Here is a 21,646-nt window from a genome sequence, read left to right as displayed (position 1 = left end):
AAGAATCAAAAGATATTAGCAGGCTGAGATCTATGGTACACTTGCAACGTATATCGGGAAGAAAGATATATTCAATTTATATTGTTATTGCTATTTTGGCATGAGATTAAATGAACCAGCTTGACAAATTTAGTTCACATTTGTGTTTTGTTATGGGATGATGTTTGGGAGTTTTTCTTAGTTGATTGTGTATTTGCGATTTCAATTTAGTTTAAATATTCTTCTTTTCCTCTTATTTTTATATTCAATTGTGCAATATGCTTATAGAAAATAAACTAAATAGATAATTTTAGTAGATACTCTTCGTTTAGCCACTCTATTTTTACAACTACAGTCTTTTCAATACATGCAGGGCAGCGTGGATCCAGAAATATTATTATGGGATTAATAATATATGATATTAAAAAATTATGTAAAAATTATATAATATAAGATGTATTATAAAAATATACCGATAGAGAATATATTTTAAAACGTAAAAAATATGTGTGTACCTTTTATTAACAAAATGATCGATTCTTCGTATCATAAAATTTATCGATAATAGAATTGGTCAAATTTTTCAGCAATTTTTTAATATAGTTAAAAGACAATTAGTAAGAAATTTACTTTTTTATTTTATTTCTAAGTCATTCTTCACAATATTTATAACTGAAAAAGATATTTCAATTGTAACCGTTACAGAGAGAATTAATACCAAATAAATAAAAAATGACGGTTACAAAAAAAAAGAATCCACTTTATAAGTTTTGAAAATTTTTATTTAATTAAAAAATATTAGTAATAATATCTTTTTCAGTTTTTTTAAATATTATTACCGACTTTTTAAATATTAAAAATTATTAATATTTAGATTGAACTGAACTTTTATTTATAATAGATTAAATATTAAATAAATTTTTTAAAAATTAAATCATATTTAATAAATTATTACTATTAATTTTATTTAAAAAAAAACTGAGGGATCGAAGCCTTCATTCGTTCTCCGTATGTCCGTTCCTAAATACATGTGCGTAAAAGCTGAATGCTCCTGTCCCTAGTTCATATATATCCTGAAAGTGTTTATTTCAATGTAGTTGAAGAATTTATTTCAATAATCACTAATAAAGAAAATAAAGATAAACAAGATACGAATTGAATTGAATTTAAATAGAAAAGATAAATTAAAATTGAAATAAAAATAAAAAATAGGTTGAAATTAAATATAAAGAGAATTATTCTATTTTTTATTCAATTTCTTAATACAATAAAAAAATGACTTCTCAACCTAACTTGTTCACACCATAGTTTAAGAATTGAATCGAAAGGACTCCTCAACTTTCTACTCAATTTTTTGTGAACAAGAGAGGAACTCACTCAACCTCACTTGACCACACTATGATTTCATCGCAAAACCAAAAGGTATTTTGACATCTCTAATCACTCAGTACTACGACTACAATAGTTAAGGAGGTATTTATAATATCTTATTAGATTAAAACAAAGATAAACCTAATGCCCATAAACATAAAGTCCAGTCTAATAACTAAATAAACAAAAATAAAAGTACATCAAAATAAACTAATAACTTTTAAATAATATTTAATCTCTTCATATCACGAATATTTGAAGCACGTCTCAATCACCCTTCTCATATTTTGGTCATCATTTTTTTTACTATATCTCCAAGTTCAACAGGCCAAAAATTATTCGTTACGGATTTGAGTTTTATTTAAAAATTTATCCCTAAGCTATATGCATATGTGAGATACGAACTATCGACGCTTATTTAAGCATAATAATGAACTAATAAGTAAACCAATTTAATTTCAAAAATGTTTAATAACTAAAATAAATTAACTAAAAACAACTAAAATTTGTCTTATTTAATATTTATTAATTATTACAATAATTAATAAATATTAAATAAAATAAATTTTGATGAATTTTTGTCTATCTAGTATTACTATTAATTTATATTCTAAACATAATTAATCCTTCATAATTCAATTACAGTCAACATTTCCCATTTAATCCACAAGAAAAATGTAAAAAGTATTAAGTTTTGTTTTTTTTTTTTTTTGACGAAAAGAATTTGAATGGGATTGAATTATTTGATACACTTTTTTAGAGTTAAACCCCAAAGTGATTTCTGATATTCACGGATTGCACCGATTTAGTATCTAACTTATTAATTGCACTATTTATGTTCCCAACTTTGTTAAAAATGCACCACGTTGATCCTTCTCTATATCTCCGGCCAATTTACTTGCTACCGGTAATGACATGCCACGCTGGCGTATATAACGGCTAGCTGACGTGGCAATTGGAACTATTTGACCTATTGTGGTTCTTCTACCTATTTTCAACCCTAATTTCAACATCCCATTTCTATCGTTCTTCATCTTCTTCGAACGTTCTTCTCCTGCTTCTTTGTTGTTACTCTTTGAAACAAAAAGTAAAATCATGATTGGATATTGCCCACCTCATAGAGGCATCCTTCTCCGACCACCAGAGCCTTGTGGATGCCGTCAAGAAGGTGGATGTTGTCATCAGTGCCATCTCCGGTGTCCGTATCAGAAGTCACAGCATTGGCTAGCAGCTCAACCTCATTAATGCCATCAAGGAAGCCGTCAGCCTCAAAGTTTCATTCAATTCATTTTAGTTTCTAATTTCACCATCAATCAATTAATAGTCTAGTCTTATATGTTCGTAGTGCTTCTTGTCGTTGGAGTTTGGACTAGACCCACCGAGGATGGGGGAAGCGTTAGAGCCAAGAAGGGTGACATTTGAGGACAAGATGGTTGTGAGGAAGGTGATAGAGGAAGTAAACATTCCTTTCATGTACATCTTCGCCAACATATTTGTGTGCTACTTTGCGGGCAGCCTGTCTCATATGGGATCTTTTGTGCCTCCCAGGGAAAAGGTCTACCTTTTCAGAGATGGCACAGTCAAAACCGTTTTCGTCGATGAAGACGATGTCGCCACCTACACATAAAGACCATCGATGACCCCACACCCTTAACAAGACTCTCTACCTCAGGCCTCTCGGCAACATTTTCTCGTAAGGAGACGGTCGAAATACCAATTATTTCACACTGGTCGAACGAACAAGGTCAGTGAAGACAAGAGCTTTAGCTGCGTTAAACAAGAAGATGATGCCAATGAAAAAGTTGGTGTCACATTATCGAAAGAGAAAAGACCTTATGACGATTGCAGGGGATACTTTGAAAACCAACATCACCACATTAAGCGCTCTTGTACTTCCAACATCTGAGCAGTTGCTATTCTTTGCAATATTGGTTGCCAGGACACTTTTAAAGACGAAAGTCAAAGCATATATTTTAGATTTCAAGCTTGCATTTGAACATTTTTGCATTCACGCAGGAGACAGGGCTGTTTTAGATGAGTTGAATAAGAACTTGCAGCTATCTCCATGGTATGAATTGGCTTACACAGAAGCTAACGGACGGGTCAAGAAGGGTGATAGAGTATGGCAAATAGCATTTAGTTTTGAATTTAAGTGCAATAGTGCAGTATAAAAAGCTCTCAAGACCATTAACCACAACTTCCCAATTGAGATTTCAAAGGTTTCATCATTCTAATTCTAAACAATGCAATTTCACATATCATTCTTTGACCTTGACTTGCACATCTAATCATGATTTTGCTTTCAGTTTCAAAGAATAACAACAAAAAAGTAGGAGAAGAACGTTCTTGATTAAAGAGAAGAAGATGAAGAGCGATAGAGATGAAATGTTGAAATTAAGGTTGAAAATAGGTAGAGAAACTACAATGAGTCAAATAGTTCCAATGGCCACCTCAGCTAGCCGTTATATACGTCAACATGGCATGTTAGCGCCATGTCACTACCGGCGGCAGGTAAACTGGCCGAAGATTTGGAAAAGGATTAACATAATGCATTTTTAACAAAGTTGGGAATATAAACAATATAATTGGTCAAAGACTAAATTAATACAATCTATAAATCTCAAGAATCACTTTAGAGTTTAACTCCACTTTTTCACTTATTTAAAAGTTAATTATAATTTTATTAATACCCTTATAAGTTTTTGTGGGGGCAAGTATCGAATTAAATTTTTACTCTTTAGTTAATAAATTTATCTATTAAAACTTTAAAAGATAATAATAATAAAAAGACTAGTACAACTCAGATCCAGTGAAGAAGATGCAGATACATAAAAGGGCGATAACATACCGAGAAAAACAAGCACGATGCACCGGTAGCCATACCCATAATCACAACATAACACGAGTCAGATACAGCCAATGAGGTTGCAGATAAATCAAATTTCACAAACAAAAAAAAATAAAAGAAAAAGGTTCCTGGCATGGAGAGTGAATGACACGACCCAATCAGAAAGCTAAACAAGAGTGGGACCCTTTCCTCGTTGTTTTCATGTACTAAAAATGCGCTCATTTCATTTATGATGGTGACAGCGACACTTTCTCCTACTTTATCATCGCCCAACGTGTTCCACACCTTCCTCCACTAGCGCGTCACGCCCCTCCCCTCCTGCTTCCGGGCGCATTTCCCTGCGCCACTTCCCACGTGCCTCTCCTGAACACTCACACCCGGATCACGCCACGTAAGCCGAGAGCGAATTCACGAAAGGGACGCCGGTGACATGGCATTCAAGCATGAGGCATGACTGTATAGTGCATTGGATAACGCTACTGGTGTTGCCTCGGATTCGAGTCCCTCAGCCCCTGTTCTTTAATGCATCATCTCTCCTCGTTGTTGCAATAAATAAAAACGTTCCAGAGTGTTTTTCTTTAGAGGGAGAAAGTTGTACAGTGTGTGTCTGCGTTGGAGTAGAGAGAGGAAAAAAAAAAAGCTTCAGAATCCAGATAGATAGGTGAGATTATTGTGCTATTTGCATAAATAAAAAAAAAGAATAAATACAGTGAATTGGATTTAACACATTATTATTATTATTATTATTATTATTATTATTATTATTATTCTCTTCTCTCACTCACGGTCCTCACTCTGAGAGAGAGGAGAAAGAAGAGAGAGATGGAGGATCTCGTGGAAGAAGAGAAGGGAGGAGAGGAGGTGTTAGGTTCGAGCTTGACGATGGAGAAGGTAGCTGCAGCTAAGAAGTTCATAGAGAATCACTATAGGGCTCAGATGAAGAACATCCAAGAGAGGAAGGAGAGGTACTTGTATATGAAAGTGTTTCTTATCTGCTTTGTTGTGATTTGCTATGGAATTTTTGAACTCTGGTGTGTTGAGAGTTGAAGCTTTTGCTAAGTCGAGCACAATGCAAATTGATGTGATAGATCTTGTTATTTATTTAATTAGCTTTCTAAACTTGCCAAGTTGACATGCCTTTTGTAGCTGAAGTAATCTTAGTTGCAAATCACTAGTTGAGTGATAATTTCGAGCTTGAAACTGATCCCTAGAATTAATCTGTTAGGGTTGATTAATGAGATTTTTCAACTAGTCTATGATCCATTTGTTTTGTTTGGAGACTCTGGTTCTTATGTTGAATTGAAAATGCAGAAGATTTGAGATATAGCGATTAACCTGGTTCTTACAGTGTGACGCTTCGTATCTCTTGTTCTACAGTGTAATGCTCGTGTCTGATCCTGTTTTTCTTAAGTTATAATCCTTTTTCTCATTCAGTTATTTTCTTGATTCATGCTTCAATATGCTGCAGCATGTATAATCTGTTTCTTTTGTAAAGTTGATCAGTGTGGAGAAGCTTTAGCATGTCTTCTAGCATCATGTTTCACACAGTCCTTACCCCGTCCATGTTTTGGTCGAATAATTTTTCTTAAGGTGTAATTAGCAAATAAATTAATTACCTCCTCTTTTTTATGGTTAGACATACTTTTTGCCATGAAGTGGTCCCAATCTACCTGCATTTATCAATAGAGGCCAAGTAAGATTTATAGAATTGATTCCGGTTTACGAAAAAACTTGGCTAGTTTAAAATTGCTTTACTTAAAAAGGTTCAAGCATAATTAAATAACCCCTATAGTTTAACAAAAATTTCACACTTTTTCCTACGTTTTCTTAAATCCTTTCAATATCTTTCTTTGGCTTCCCATTTCCATGCGGCTTGATAAGCATGGCTAACAGCTATACAAGCACCTGATGTGATAATTTGACATCCAGGACCAAAATGAGTTGGAACTAAAATTAAATGGGAACACTGATGCAATAAGAGAACATCACTACTAAATAGGGACTAACATTTGTCTAAGTCCACTGAGGATCTGAAGCAGGCCATTAAGGGTCCTGAGTAGAGACAAGATGTGCTTATGCTATGGATTGAACACTTAATTCTTGAATTTATTGCTTTGGAAATATCTGTGCACAATGAAGTGAAGGAGAAAAGTGACGTTCTTTCAATGTTTTTGCATTGGATAGTATCATAAGACGGATACCTTTCTGGCCATTAATAAATGAGATCATAATATTTATTGACTTGATTGTAACTTTGTAAGAGGTCTCAGCTTCTTGTTATAGACATTAAGCTTTGGTCTAAACTGATTGGGGTGAAACAACATAACACACATTCTTTCATGTCTGAGCTTCATCTTGGAAAAAAAGGGAAAAATAAAGGAAGTTAAAGACGTTAAGATTTATATTGGCATCTCTATTAGTAATCATGCTTAAGTGTTACGTAAAATAGTCTCAAAGTCTCAATTCTGATGAAGTTCCTTTGTTCACCTTCTGTTTTGAATGATCCTGACACATTTTTTTTTAAATTCTAGGCGTTGGGTTTTAGAAAGACAATTAGCTTCTTCAGATGTGCCAAATGAGGAACGTGTTAACTTAATCAAAGATTTAGAGAGGAAGGAGACTGAATATATGCGATTGAAAAGGCACAAGATTTGTGTTGACGATTTTGAGCATTTGACCATCATTGGAAGGGGGGCCTTTGGAGAGGTCAGATTTGTCCTTGGCATACTTATTTGTGCATGAAAGAATTCTTGTAGGATATGCAATAGATCATTAATCAGTTCTGTTTAGAAATAGAAAATTTTTCCAGTGCTTTCAGTTTTTACCTTTATTGCTGTTACTATTTTCTCCTAAATTGTCCAATTACAGGTTAGACTGTGTCGGGAGAAGAAATCTGGAAACATTTATGCCATGAAAAAGCTGAAGAAATCTGAAATGCTGAAGAGAGGCCAGGTAAGATATATGTAACAAATTGAGGGGAACGAGATTTTTGAAAAAGAGGTGCATAATCTGGATGAAAATAACAGACCTGACATTTGATTTTATTACTCTACATTTGCATTTCATGATTGTTGCTTAGATGTTTTAGTCTAGAGATTATAAACCCATTAATAGGTCATACTATCTCCCGTTAGAAGGATCACCAAGTCATTGGATGTATGCTTAGCTGTTACTTTACTTACAAGAGATCTTTTTTTCTACAGGTGGAACATGTTAGAGCTGAGAGGAACTTACTAGCTGAAGTTGCTAGTCATTGCATTGTGAAACTTTACTACTCATTTCAGGATGCTGATTACTTGTATTTAATTATGGAGTACCTTCCCGGGGGTGATGTGATGACACTATTGATGAGGGAAGACACGTTAAGTGAAGATGTTGCCAGATTTTACATTGCACAGAGTGTTCTAGCCATAGAGTCTATTCATAAACACAATTACATTCATAGGTTCGATTTGGATGTGCTGATAAAGTTGTTGGCTTAATTTGTTAAATCAGTGATGATGGTTTATTGGGTGGTGAATGGAACATTTTTACATGCTAAACTGTCTTATCAGTTTCCTAATTCATTTTATCAGGGATATTAAACCAGATAACCTTCTCCTGGATAAAAATGGACACATGAAGCTCTCAGATTTTGGCCTCTGTAAGCCTCTTGATTGTACTACCCTGTCTACACTGCATGAAAATCAAACTATGGATGATGAAAATGTGGCAGAGCCCATGGATATTGATGGATGTTTTCCTGATGCGGACAATCGGAGCAGCTGGAGAAGCCCACGTGAACAGCTTCAGCATTGGCAGATGAACAGGAGGAAGTTGGTAAGCTCTAAAATTTTAACTGATGTATTGCTGTCAATATGTAATATGTAATATGTATCAGAAATATCTTGCATTGTGTTTCTCATAGTCATCCTGTTTCTTCCTACTAGGCATTTTCAACAGTGGGGACACCTGATTACATTGCTCCTGAAGTACTTTTGAAGAAAGGATATGGAATGGAATGTGACTGGTTAGGTTTTACCTTATGCTTTATATCTTTTTATCTAATTTTTAAGAGCTGTGATTCCGTTAGTTTCTTTTTTGGATAATATCTTGAAATTGTATTTTATCTGTAAATAAATTTGTATAATTTTCAATTAGCATTATAAGTTGTAAAAGTCTACTATCTTTCTTTATTAATTGGTTTTCAATTTTCATGTTTATCAGGTGGTCATTAGGAGCAATAATGTATGAAATGCTAGTTGGTTATCCTCCATTTTATGCTGATGACCCAATAACTACATGCAGAAAGGTACATCCTAATTGGCAAAATTTAATTATCAAGAATAATTCATGAACTATTCCTGCATCCCATTTGCAGTTTAAGCTGATGCATGAGTTAGCACTATTTTCTGCTTATTTTGGAGATTCTAAAATTCCAAGTTCTTTTGCTATCTCCTAGTGAGTGAGAGAGAGATGGTAGTTTAAGCTGCTGCTGACTTGACTACATTTCCTATCGTTGCTGTATAGGTTCTTTTGGATACTTAAAATGATATTCATTACCATAGCAGCGTTCAAAAGTCAAAACTCTTTTGGTATAACTGAGTTATGACTACTCTCTACTGCTAATACTTTTATTCATGACCGTAATATTTAAAAGCCCTTTTATTTATGTTACCCCGACTCCCCGAGTCTGTGTTTGTATAGTCTTTTTCATTGAGGCTGCATTCATTAATTGTTGTAACATTCATCAATTGCTGATAGATTGTTCATTGGAGAAAGCATTTACGATTTCCAGAAGATGCACGCTTGACACTTGAAGCCAAAGACTTAATCTGCAGGCTGCTGTGTGATGTTGATCATAGGTTAGGTACTCAAGGGGCACAGGAAATCAAGGTAATGTGTTTGTTTTCTTAGAGTATGTCTGTTCAACTTTTTTTACCCTCCTTGTTGCCATTGATCATATATTTCTATGTATACCAGGTTCATCCTTGGTTCAAGAACGTGGAGTGGGATAAACTATACCAAATGGAGGCAGCATTCAAACCTCAAGTCAATGGGGAGCTGGATACCCAAAACTTCATGAAGTTTGATGAGGTTAGCATGAAGATCATCTTTTTTATGCTATCCCTACTCTTCCTCCCTACTTTTATAAAATCTTATTGTGGAACTGCTACCAACTCTTGGAGCTGTAAATATCTGATTTTGCCCATAATCATTTGACAAGAGTATCTTTAATGTCCGCTGGATTATGATAACACTTGACATCAATTTACTATTATCAAATTTAGGCTTGGCTGGGTCATAGTATTTTCAACTTTCAATGCTTTTTATTGGGCTCTGGAATTTTGAATGATGAAAAGTGATTTTACCCTAGGGTTTTGTTTTGATAATGGTAAAAGTTATGTTTTATGGTATGTAGCATAGCTTGTGAGAAACCTTTTACTATCGATTTTATGCTTTTGTAATATCAGGTGTAAATATAGGTGTTAAAAACTTGTATCTTTGCTTTATTGGATGAAAACACATTAATCTTTCTACTTCTTTAATGACATTATATATTCTTTATTTAGTACAAAATCTACGATTTCACATTGATGGGCCGTTCAACCTAACCGACAAGACTTTCTAATTGTTTTCTTTATTGGATTATTAGGTAGATCCACCAACAGGAGCAAGAACTGGATCTGGATCCTCCCGGAAGGTACACTTCCTTATATTGGTTTGCTTGTCATTATCATTTTCTTCATTTGTATCAGAAAGTGTGATATAATTATCAAATTAAGTAGGAAACAAAGTAAAAAGCTGAAAATTTATAACTCTAGTATCAATGATGCTTGTTCCTAGGTTGCAACACTTTTTTTAAGAGTCAGTAATATGAGATGAAAGGCACCGTATTTGATAGTTTATGGTTAATTTGATTTTTTCAAGATAAATTTCAGCACATAGTTTCTCATAACTGAAAAAAAAAATTTAAAATTTGTTTATTATATATATATCAACAGGAAAAAAATGGGATATGCTGTTTACCAAGCTTCCACCTTGGCTTTCTTGAGATGCATTTACTTTGATTTGTGTGTATGATGGTTAAATGAATAATTTGGTTGTTACATAGCAAAATTTTCTTAGGTCCTTTCCAACAAACTTTGTTGCTTGTATGGTGGCACCAAACAAATTGTATTTTGGATTTTGAAAAGGCTAATTATGTTGTTTATATTAAGGCCTCATTTGCAGTAAACTGTCTAATTTGTATTTTGAATTAAGATGGGAAAAATAAATAGCAAATTATTGATTCTCATTCAGTAGCTTTTTATCTGCACATCTTTTTGGTTGACATGTATTTATACTATTAATCGTTCAATTTATTATTTTTTTTTTATATATTACCCAGAAAAATGGCTAGTTTGATATTCCAACTTTTATCCTGCAGATGCTTTTGACTCCCAAAGATCTAAACTTTGTTGGGTATACTTACAAGAACTTTGATGCTGTAAAAGAAGGGCTTAGGCAGTCTCTTAGTATGTAATCTAACTCAACTCCTAAGGTGTTTTCTTGCAAGATGACTTGCTTGTATTCTTTCAAAGAACATAGGCATATCACTTTTGTATTAGACTCAAGTTAGTCTTGACCTTGGTTCTTCAAACTGGTTTTATTGTTCACGAATAATAAACTGACATTGGGGTCAAAATTCTACTGCTGGATTATAATTACAGGCATGTATCAATCTGAATGTAAGTTAAATAAGAGACAGACAAAGGCAACAGTTATCAAAGTTGAATTATATATTAATGATCTAACATTTTGCAGGTGATTCCATGCAAGATTATGCTTCTAAACGGGCAGCCGAGGAAACAGGTTTGCAAATGCTGGCAACAACAGGAGATCCTATGCTACCTTAACTCAGAATTTCAACAGCTTTGTCAAAGCTTGTAGGGCAACATCCTCTTTGTGTGTGTGAATTTGATTTCTGAAAATTAGGAAGAGTTGTGCAACTGAGTGCTCCCTATCCTGGCTGCCCAGGTTGGCTGTGGAAGAATTATTGCCTTCTCTAGTGGCAGTTGCTGGTTATTATCTTTAGTTATGGACATATTACTAAGGAACCATGACCAAGAAGAAAGCATCCTGATAAAAAAAATTATTCCATGTGATGTGTACATTTATTGGAAGATAGCAGGCATTTTTAACTACAAAAATGGAACACTATGCTTGTGGTATGGGATTATGAACGTTGTCTTTTAGCTGTTCAGCTATCTTTGCCCTAATACCCTTCACATTGTTGTACTAGTATCTATTTTATGTTGCAAATGTGCTATTTTAGTGATGTTAACATGATTGTGCCTTGGTGAGTGACTAATGCTTAGAGGTCATATTACAATTTACAAGCATCTTTTTTGTTTATTCCCCCTTACATCGACTTTTAGATAGCCATTCATTTTGCGGTTTATTTATATATTTTAAAAAGTTAAATTACACAGTTGGTCTCTACATTTTTAGTGAAATTGCAAATTAGTCTATATACTTTAAAAGTTTGTAATATGACCTCTAAAGAGAATTAAATTTTGCAATTTAGTTCCCGCCGGTCAAAAAATGTTGATTTAACAGAATATTCTCAAAATATACTGAGAATATTTTGTTAAAATAGAGAATATGATGATAATATTCTGTTAAATCAAATACTTTTTGAACGATGGGACTAAATTGCAAATTTTAATTCTCTTTATGGAGTTAATTACAAACTTTTAAAATGTAGGGATCAATTTGCAATTTCACTAAAAGTGTAGGGATCAACTGTGTAGTTTAACTATTTTAAAATTTTAATTATCAAGACCTTTTTTAAAATTTTTGACGGTTAAGATTGGAGATAAAATCTTCAAGGGGAATGTATGGTGAGGATGCATTATAGAAATAAGTTTGCCCCATCATCAGGAATATCAGTTGTATTTTATCCTACATAAAAGCCTCCAGGATCAATGCTTGCTCTATCTATGAGTTAAAATCTAATTTGGCTCTTTGATGTTGAGGTAACAGGCACGAAAATACTTTTAACTTGACGTATTTATGTATGGTCATATGAATACAAATTTCTCAATTTATGGATGACGAAAGTGATGGAGGGATGCCCTTTTTCTGTAGTTGTGGAACTTCCATTTCATTGGTGGGATATAGCTGTCAGGGCAAGTCCAGCCCAAAATCATATTTAATGTAATCTGGATTGAAAAAGACTTTACAGGTTAGTCCCAAAAAAAGGGTTTGTAGGTAAATAATGTTTTGAGGAAAGCTGAAGGCCCAACAGAAAGTATTATTTTTTATTAATTCTTTTAATTATCAATTTAATTTTTTTTAATCTAACAATCTAACAATATATTTTTAACTGATATTTTTAAAAGAATTAAATTAATAATATATAAAAAATATATAAAATAATATATATAAAAATACACAAAACATAATCACTTATTTTTAATACACATATCATATATAAAATAATATTCCCCACTTATCTCTCCAGAAAATACTCGGACTAGGGCCCAAAGATAGGGAATAATAGTATGATACCTCTGGAGACGAAAATAAGGGACATATGTTTGAGAACTCAAACTGAAATTTCTGTTTCACTTCTCGAAATTTCAGTTGAGCTATACACCGACTTTCTAGGAATTCAGATCAAGCTACCTGTAAAGGAGATTCCGACGTCTAAATTAAATAACTATCCAAAAACGAGTAAAGAAGCAAGGCGTTGTGTGTTGTGTATTGACTAAATCTCTTCTGCTCGACTCTTTTTCGTATATATAGATTGTGTTTTGAATTAATAACCGTTTTTAGGAACTATGTTGAGTATAAATCGCGAGTGGTTATAACTGTTTCTTAAGAAATATTGCGTTACATAAACCGTAGGAAGGTACTACAATTACATATAGTTTGCGTATAAAACTGCTTTAGCCAGTAACAAATTCTTCATTTGGTATGCTAAGAAAGTTTGGTTAGAGAGAGAAAACTGTGGATTGAGAGAGGGAGGAGGAGGCTTGGAAAGGATTTAGGATTTTTAGAGGGACCATATTCAAGTGAGTCCATGACGGACGAAAACTGTTTGTACCAACTCAATGGCGTTGCTCGCGTTGCCAGCGGCATTAATGAAGAGGTTAGTTTGCTTTCTTGTAGGTATTAGAGTTTATAATATAAAATATAGTATTTAGGGTATAGGAATTAGAATATAGAATTTAAGGTTTGTAGTTTTGTATTTGAAATTTTAAGATTTAAAATTTAAAATTTAGACTTATAAATTTAAAAGTTGCACATTTTTTACTTGTTTTAAAGTACATTAACATTCGTTCTAAATTTTTATATAGACAATCATACGTGTTTCTCTATTTTAATAAAATTAGACTGAATTAAATTAAATATTTAGTTAATGTATATTAGTTGGAAGTTAACAAGAAGCACATAAGTTTCAGTATCCTGAATTTGATTCCTGATTTTAGAAAAAGTATGATAGCGTTTACTATACTGTGAGAAAAATGTGTCTTCGTTCTTCCAAAGCAAACAAAATTAGTATTTTTTTACTAGTAATTTATTGATTAGGTTTTAATATATTGGTCTCTTTATTTTTTATTCTCACTTATAAAAGATTGGATAAATAACACACTCGTAGTTTTTGTATTGGCTTAGAACATTTTTATCCTTATAAGTATTAGAATTTAATTAGGGTGTGGTTGTTTTTCTCATATTATGTAGCCAAGTAGGTGTATTTACAGCGTTCGGAGGCAACAGAATATGCCTATGCATGAAAAGATCATACATTAATTGAAAGGGGCTGGTTTGTACCACTTGCCTAGGCTGAACACTCATTGGTTCTGGTTGGATGAGTCTCTGTAAACGCATTCATTGAGAGGTGACGTCCTGAGACACACACTTTTCACATGCCGTTCGAAGAGTGCATCATCACGCTGCAAGATGTGGCGTATCAATTGGGGTTGTCCGTGGATGAAAAGGTTGTTAGTGGGTGCCTCACAGACTTTGATTAGTTTATAGAGGATGGTAGACCGGCTTGGGAGTGGTTTCAAAAGTTATTCGGTGAGCTGCCGCCGCCAAATAAGGTCAAGTAGTTCACAGTCCACTTCACATGGTTACATGAGAGGTTTAGAGTGCTACCAGCTGATGCGAGTGAGGATACTGTACACATATACACACGTGCATATATCATAATGTTACTATCCACTCAACTATTTGGTGACAAAAGTGCAAATCGGATACGTATTCGGTAGTTGCCATTTGTAGTGAGGCTTGACAAGATGGGCAGTTATAGCTGGGTTCAATTGCATTGGCATGGCTGTATCAATGCATGTGTCGGGTAGCCAACAAAAACGTCACCAACTTGGTTGGTCCCCTTCAGCTACTACAGTCTTGGATCTTCTGGCAGTTCTTGACGCTCAGGCAGCATGGATTTGACGACTTTTCTTTTCTGTTAGCATCTAGGTATCGATCAATGCACTGAGCTCTCGTTCATTTGTTTCAAGTTATTAACCTTTTAGATCCTGGATTAAACATTGATATCACATTATATCCTTCAAGTGGGCCACTTATTTACCCATATCTGATGGGAAGGAGCAAAGAATTATCCAATTTCGTCTTGTATTAGATCGATTGGGTGGTCAAGATGTAAGTTAATTGTGTGTGGTTCAAAATTTCATTAGTGGTTCACCGACCTGTCTGTATATAATGTTCTAATGCCAGATTCTGTTATCCTTTTCAGATTGTGTGGGAGCCTTATGCTGCACTTGACGTACTTGTCGTGGTTCATCTGAAAATACTTACTAAGGAGCATAGTCGATTATGGTGGGCAGTCACTAGCCTGATATATTTTGTCGTAATTGAGTGACATCAAGTTGATAGAATGGTCCCACAGCTTGGCGACGTACAACATGTACCTGAGCCAGGCCTGAACATAGACTGGCTTCATACGAAGGACAATAAAAGTGGAGATAAGTGGTTTTCCTCTTATTTTCAGATATGACATATGCATTTGGGGTAATAGAGTTGATTCCATCTTGAATATCCAGAGAATGGTTGATTCAGGTCCATCCGCGGAGTACCTTGACTGTTGGTACCGTGTAGCACATAGGGTTCTGTCACCGAATGCTATATTTGCTGATCCTAGGCAGGTCGAAATTCCAGTCGATGCTTTTCACAGAGGGTCCTCGCAGGCACTTGCTAGGGTACAGGTGCTTGACGTGCCTGATAACAGGCGTGTGGAGCAGCGTCGACGCATTAGTACATGGGCTACTGGTCAGGAGTGCCGATGGTTACATGATATGATGTAGGAGGATGAAGCTCGTAGTGGCGGGAGAGGACTTGCAATCATCATGTATGTCGGTCTAGTGCTAGACGTCGGGGTGCTAGAGCTGGCAGTGCATCGGTTGGACACGATGATAGCCCCGCTAGTAAGTGCATGGTCACCAGTTTGATCATGGTATAGTTAGAGACACAGAGACTAGTGTTGGGGGAGGCACATTTACCCATGGTTCGAGCTCTCAGATATTCTATGATCTCACCACCCAGATATATGCTGATTTTGCTACCACTATCATGATCATGGACATTGACGATTAGCTAGGCGGTTCACAGCTTGACCCCTAAAGGTAGGATCTATGTTCAGTTGTTGGCCGATGGCTTTCAAGTTCAAGGTTGAGAAATGTGGAGGATGTTGCTATGTGCTGAAATTTGATGGGCCGTGATGTATAGGTGGATTGCTCCAGGTATCCTTATGACTGTCCCCAACAATGTCAACAGACTCTTCATCTGAATCATCCTCTCGTATCGCATTTTCAACTCGATCCGGTTCACTATCCCTTGCAATATCAGGAATCAGACGAGGTGACCTAGCCACCCTAACTGCAACAGATGGAGGATCAACCAACAGTCAAGCAGGTGCAACCACAGGTATCGAGGTAAAAGCACCTCCCAACGTAGTTGACTGAGGATTTTGCGTTGATGCCCCAGAACTGTCGACACCATCTTCCAACTTGGCATTCAGCTCGTGTGTTCTCACTTCTGAAAAACTTCGTCGACAATGAAACAAAACCTAGATATCTTTGTCGGATCCTATCATAAATGGTTCATACTTCATACCAGTTGACACAACGACAATAGAAATCTTGTAAAACAACTTCTTCGCCCATTTTGTCTCATACACTCCCAACTTTTGTAATATACTGATTTTTAGCTCTAACAATGTATTTGATGATCGGATAAAGATACTCAGTGATTCCCTATCAGTAAGCTTAACACCATGCGTTTTGGTTTTTTGAATTTTTCCAAAACAATGCACTAGAATTAAAATTTTTTTAACACTAATATAAAAACTTAGAGGATTTTAACTTTTGACTTTTGAAAAAGAATAACTAGTCTTGAAAGAACTTCATCACATACCTTTTAAATTTAATACGTATTCTCTAAATTAATATTTTTCCTACCATAATTGTAATTTTTTTAATAAAATTTTCGAGTTGGATATATTTGTTATGAGAAGTGTTAAGGGGCTAGTAATTTTTGTGATTTGTAATCATCAAGTAGTTATTAATAATGTTTTTAATGGTGCGAGATTTTATCCAATAGTATAGAATTACTCATTTTTTTTTGCTAATTATATATTGGCCAAAATTTAATAAAATTGCTCGCGCTAGACTTTTTTAAACTTTTTCATTTGTTATTATAATTTTGTTTTTGCTTATACAAAAGGGCCAAGAGCCACTAAACTATTTGAATATTTGATAGGATGGCCAGAAGCCTAGAACGCAAAATTTTTCTCCCTTTCAAAGAAATGTTATGCCGAATTTCTCACATTTCAACTTTTTTATGTATTTTGTTTATTAAATATTTGTTATATTTATCTTCAAAACAATATAAAACACTAAAAAAATGACAAATAATTTTGTGAATAAGTTTTAATTTTTTTTAATAATTGCACGAATAAATGAAGTGACAAATATTTGTGAATAGGTGAAAAAAATTATCAAACAATACTCAATGACTTCTCTTGGTTAATAACAACTTCCATATTAACGGTCGGGCTCAAATAATAAACTTACATATATAACTGTTATTAGTTTAGTTTATAAATTCTATAATATCATTTAAACAGATCCGTCAGGCTCAAAATTATTTTAATAACCCGAAGCTGTTTTTTAATGATAAAAAACAAATGCATCATGATTTCTAACACGATGTATGTGTCGAGATGTCTCATGATCTCATCCTTCTTCTGTGATAAGTAATTATTATTTTTTATGCTTCTTTGATAATAATTTTCCTTTCAAAATATTACTAAAAGAGAAAAGGACAAATAAGTCCCTGACCTTTTGACCCGCGAACATTTTCGTCTCTGACCATTAAAAAATATTTTTAAATCCCTAACGTCCCTAAAAATTAGACAGATCAGTCCTTTCATCCATAAGCCACCGTCAGACCCGACGGAAAAAGCTGACTTGGCTCCCGTTCTGATGACTTGGCGTCATAGATACACACGTGGACTGATGAGTCAACAGGATAGTTTCAAAAATTGGACAAATAAGTCCCTCAACCCTAAAACTACGTCGTTTCCCGTTTGGCCCTAAATAGCCCATTCTTCTTCCTCTTCCTCTTTCTCTTCTGTAAGGACCCCATCTGCACCGCCTTTGAGGCTGCCGACGGTGGGCCAACTTCAAGGATGATGTTTGGTCCAGGTCCAGCGGCGGTGGCGACATCAGCGGTGGAGTTAATGTCTCCGTTGTTTACGGCATCGTGCCGCCAGAAGCTTACCGTGCTGCAAAAGCTGCCGCTTCTCCTGACCAGAAGCCTGGTCCTATCCCGTTCTTCGCCGTTGGAATCAGCTCCGTAAGTGTTTCCCCATTCAATTCTTTTCGATTTCTGATGGAATGGGAAATGACATCAACCTTTTTCAGGTTTTGCATCCGAATAACCCATTTGCCCTAACCTTGCAGATTATGATTTTCCATCCTTATTTCGGAGCTGTTTCTCATACCATTATTGCTACTGTTGTTTGCCAATTACTTATACTCAGGTAAATGAGAATCTCTTCAAGTGAATCAATTACTAGATTTAGCTTTGTAGGATATGCTTACATTTGGTCTAACAATCAGGTTGGGGAAGTAAATATTCAAGAAAGGCTAGATAGAGCAGTGGCAATAATAAATTGGAAGGAAGCATTCCTAAAAGGAGTGGTAAAGCATTTTCAAAGATACAGATCAGACTATTGTCCAATCTTAATCGATGTTCATGGGAAGAACTTAAAAAGGAAGAGACCATATATTTTCAGATTCGAAGAATGTGGCTTAGAGACTCTGAATGCAAAGAGATTATCAAAAGAAGCTGGGCTGTAAACTATGATCAGATTGAAAAAAAAAACTAGAAAAGTGCAGCAAAGCATTGCAAGAATGGAGACTGAGTTGGAGAACTTCTTTGGAAAGAATTTGTTGGAATCAAAAGATATATCCAGCATTGTAAATCACAACCACTTTACTATTGCATGTTCCACATGATTCTCTGATCATGGGTGAGGAGATATTTGGTCCATTACTTCCCATCATCACGGTAGGAATAATTTAATCAAGGCACCTAAATAACTGTTTTATATGACATTATTTTTGCAATTTGTTATCAATCTGCAATAGTAATTGATATGTGCTGCTTTGAAAGATCAATAATGATGATACATGATTTTTAGGTAACAGGTGAATAAATTGAAAGAAAATTTTGATCTGATCAATTTAGGAACAAACCCTCTGGCTGCATATATATTTACAAATAACAAGAAGCTGAAGGAGTAATTTGTGAAGAATGTTTCTGCAGGGGGATGCTTGTTAATGACATTGCCTTACATGTAATGTTCATTTGTCTTTTATATATATATATATATAATCTTCTCAATCAATGCATGAGCTTGCATGTGTGTGCTAAGAACTAAATAACCATTCAGAGTTGGAGGGTTACCCTTATTTCGATTTTAAATGAAGAAGAATCATGATATAATATAACCTTCTGATAATGTTTCTAAAGATCATTCTCATAAAATGTTTATGTTTTACTCCACCAAAATATTTAAGCATCTCAGCTAAGAAGATTGAGGATGCATCCATATATGAAGAATATTTATAATCACTCATTTCTATATATTCCTAAAATATGCAAATATTAATATTAATATAAAGTGAGAATATTGTTCATTTCTGTTTTGTTCTCTTTTCCTGGTACAACTTATTGTTCCATCTCATTCACAAATTGAAGAAACAATTCTGAATTTGAAAAGGGCACAGGCAGACTTAGACAAACTCTTCTATCAAGAAGAGATTAAATGGGCCCAAAGATCTCGTGTGAACTTGTTGAAAGTGGGAAACAAGAACACTCGATTTTTTCATCAGCAGTCATCTCAACAAAGAAGGAATAAAACTGAATGAATCACTGATGACGAAGAGAATCTCTATAAAGAAGACGAGAAACAGAGTATATGGTTCTCCCTCTTCGACAACAAATGCACACCGGAACCTTCTCAGTCTGGATGGTGATTTTTTTGGAGGGAGAACCAGAGTATTCCTGCGTTTGATCTTTGGTCTTCCTTAGGGTTTAATGTAATTCTGTAAAAACTCTGTGGGTGACTGGGTGTAATAGGTATTGTACACAAGGAAAGGGATGAGAGTGTATATAAGAGGCAGCACACAAAACGACGTCGTTTTGAGTGACAGGGACTTATGTGTCCCTTTTTCAAAAGCTCCATCCTACTAACATACCACGTGGGAACGCCGTTAAGCCAGGTAAGCAGAGGGAGAGCCATGTCAGTCTTTTTCGTCGGATCTGACGGTGGCTTATGGACGGAAGGACTGATCCGTCTAATTTTTAGGGACGTCAGGGACTTAAAAGTATTTTTCAATGGTCAGGGACGAAAATGTCCGCGGGTTAAAAGGTCAAGGACTAATTTGTCCTTTTCTCTTACTAAAATGTTATACTTTGCGGGTGGTTGAAATTTACATATGACAAAAAAAAAAAATGCAAAATAATGGCAAGAGTGAAATGTGAAAGTAAAGTAATTAAATTAACGGTAATATTAAGGAAGTAAAAAAAAGTTAGAATTGTTTTATTTAATATTTATTAATCATTATTAAAATTAATGAATGTTAAATAAGATAAGTTTTAATTGTTTTTTTATTTTTTTGTTAATTTTTTTTTATCTATAGTCATTTTTTTTAATTATTTTTGGCTTTTTCTTTTGTATGAAATGCTGACTTCATTAAGTTGATGATATTAAGTCACAAACGAGTTAGATTATGGCTAATCAATTGAGCTTTTCCAAAATGATTACCTTCATTTGAAGTTTAATGTTATATATGTAGACCCAAGAAAAAAAAGTTTAATATTATATTTCATTTAAGGTTAGACTTTTTCTTTAGTCGTCAGGCTTACTCTGTGAATTAAAGAATATTTAATTGATTCAACTACTAATCAGCTAATGAACACTACAAGACAAAATTAAGTTAACCACCTGTGCTCAAAATTCAGCCAACAATCTTTTTCAAATTTATCTATGGATCCACGTATATTATAAAAAACAAAAAAAATTTAAAAGTGGCTTGACCTGACGAATAAAAAAACATTTTAATTAATACGTATTTTAAAAGTATATATAAAAATTATTATTAGCAAAATTTTATATTTTTCATTTTAATAAGTATATAATAAATATATCAAAAATTTAATTTTGTATATTTATTATCCAAAATTTTCAATTAATTAATGTGTCTTAAATAAAAAAAAGTTGATTAACTTAGACATAAATGAAAAAATTATAAAAAAATAAAAAATATAAATTTATTTATTAATTGTTGATTGAATTGAATTGAATTGAGTTGGATTATAAATTATGAAAGTAAAATTAAATATATATAGAATATTGATCTAAAAAAAATAAAAACAAATAAAGATAAAATAAGAACAAATAAAGATAAAATAAAATAATAAAGACTAAAATTATAATTTAATTTATATATTCTGTTGAACTGAATTTATGAGTTATAAGATTTTTTTTATTGTTGTCATAGACTACAATAAAAAAATAGTTCAATTAACGATACAATAATATACGTATTTCTACTTGACATCCTTAGCTTGTAGAATGTAATGGACTATTCAAATATATTAACATTTATTTATTTTTGGTTGTTTAAAATTGTCACAACACAATATAGTCAAATTTGTGAATCAATTGTTTAAATTTATGGGTTAAAAATAAAGCTTGTGAAGTGATTCAACACCTGCATCATGCATTATATGATTATATAACTCAGAAGTATTTAATTGGAGATGTCAATAATGCGCAGAGCTAATATAATTTTAAAGAGGTAGACGTCATCATTACATTAAACTTATATGTATGGAACAAAAAAAATGCTCTACGGAAAAAAAATAGTAATATTAGGAACATAA

The 21,646-nt window shown here is 33.8% G+C and overlaps 2 protein-coding genes and 1 pseudogene across 2 annotated transcripts; all 3 read left to right on the top strand.

Moving 5' to 3' along the window:
* The first annotated feature begins 2,449 nt into the window (after positions 1–2,449).
* On the top strand, positions 2,450–3,047 carry LOC107461002 (isoflavone reductase homolog; annotated as a pseudogene).
* A 138-nt stretch (positions 3,048–3,185) lies between these two features.
* Positions 3,186–3,521, top strand: LOC110274802 (3-ketoacyl-CoA synthase 11-like). The gene has a single exon (XM_021130096.1). It carries the CDS (start codon positions 3,186–3,188, stop codon positions 3,519–3,521), a length of 336 nt encoding a protein of 111 aa, XP_020985755.1.
* Positions 3,522–4,757: 1,236 nt separating this feature from the next.
* LOC107461050 (uncharacterized) lies at positions 4,758–11,083 on the top strand. Its single transcript, XM_016079503.3, has 12 exons — positions 4,758–5,163; positions 6,730–6,904; positions 7,067–7,150; positions 7,402–7,643; positions 7,774–8,017; positions 8,128–8,207; positions 8,405–8,489; positions 8,942–9,073; positions 9,161–9,274; positions 9,834–9,881; positions 10,608–10,695; positions 10,985–11,083. The coding sequence occupies exons 1-12, from the start codon at positions 5,021–5,023 to the stop codon at positions 11,074–11,076; spliced, it is 1,527 nt and encodes a 508-aa protein (XP_015934989.1). The 5' UTR covers positions 4,758–5,020; the 3' UTR covers positions 11,077–11,083.
* The last annotated feature ends 10,563 nt before the right edge of the window (positions 11,084–21,646 follow it).

This window comes from Arachis duranensis, chromosome 8, assembly GCF_000817695.3.
Source record: "Arachis duranensis cultivar V14167 chromosome 8, aradu.V14167.gnm2.J7QH, whole genome shotgun sequence".
In the NCBI taxonomy this organism is placed as follows: Eukaryota; Viridiplantae; Streptophyta; class Magnoliopsida; order Fabales; family Fabaceae; genus Arachis; species Arachis duranensis.
Note: the sequence above shows the minus strand (reverse complement) of the source record. Positions and strands in the feature narration are given on the sequence as shown.

Coding starts and splice junctions, on each gene's coding strand:
- LOC110274802 (XM_021130096.1), top strand. CDS start 3,186: ATGACGATTGCAGGGGATACTTTGAAAACCAACATCACCACATTAAGC.
- LOC107461050 (XM_016079503.3), top strand. CDS start 5,021: ATGGAGGATCTCGTGGAAGAAGAGAAGGGAGGAGAGGAGGTGTTAGGT. Junction 5,164..6,729: donor ATCCAAGAGAGGAAGGAGAG/GTACTTGTATAT, acceptor TTTAAATTCTAG/GCGTTGGGTTTTAGAAAGAC. Junction 8,490..8,941: donor CAATAACTACATGCAGAAAG/GTACATCCTAAT, acceptor AATTGCTGATAG/ATTGTTCATTGGAGAAAGCA.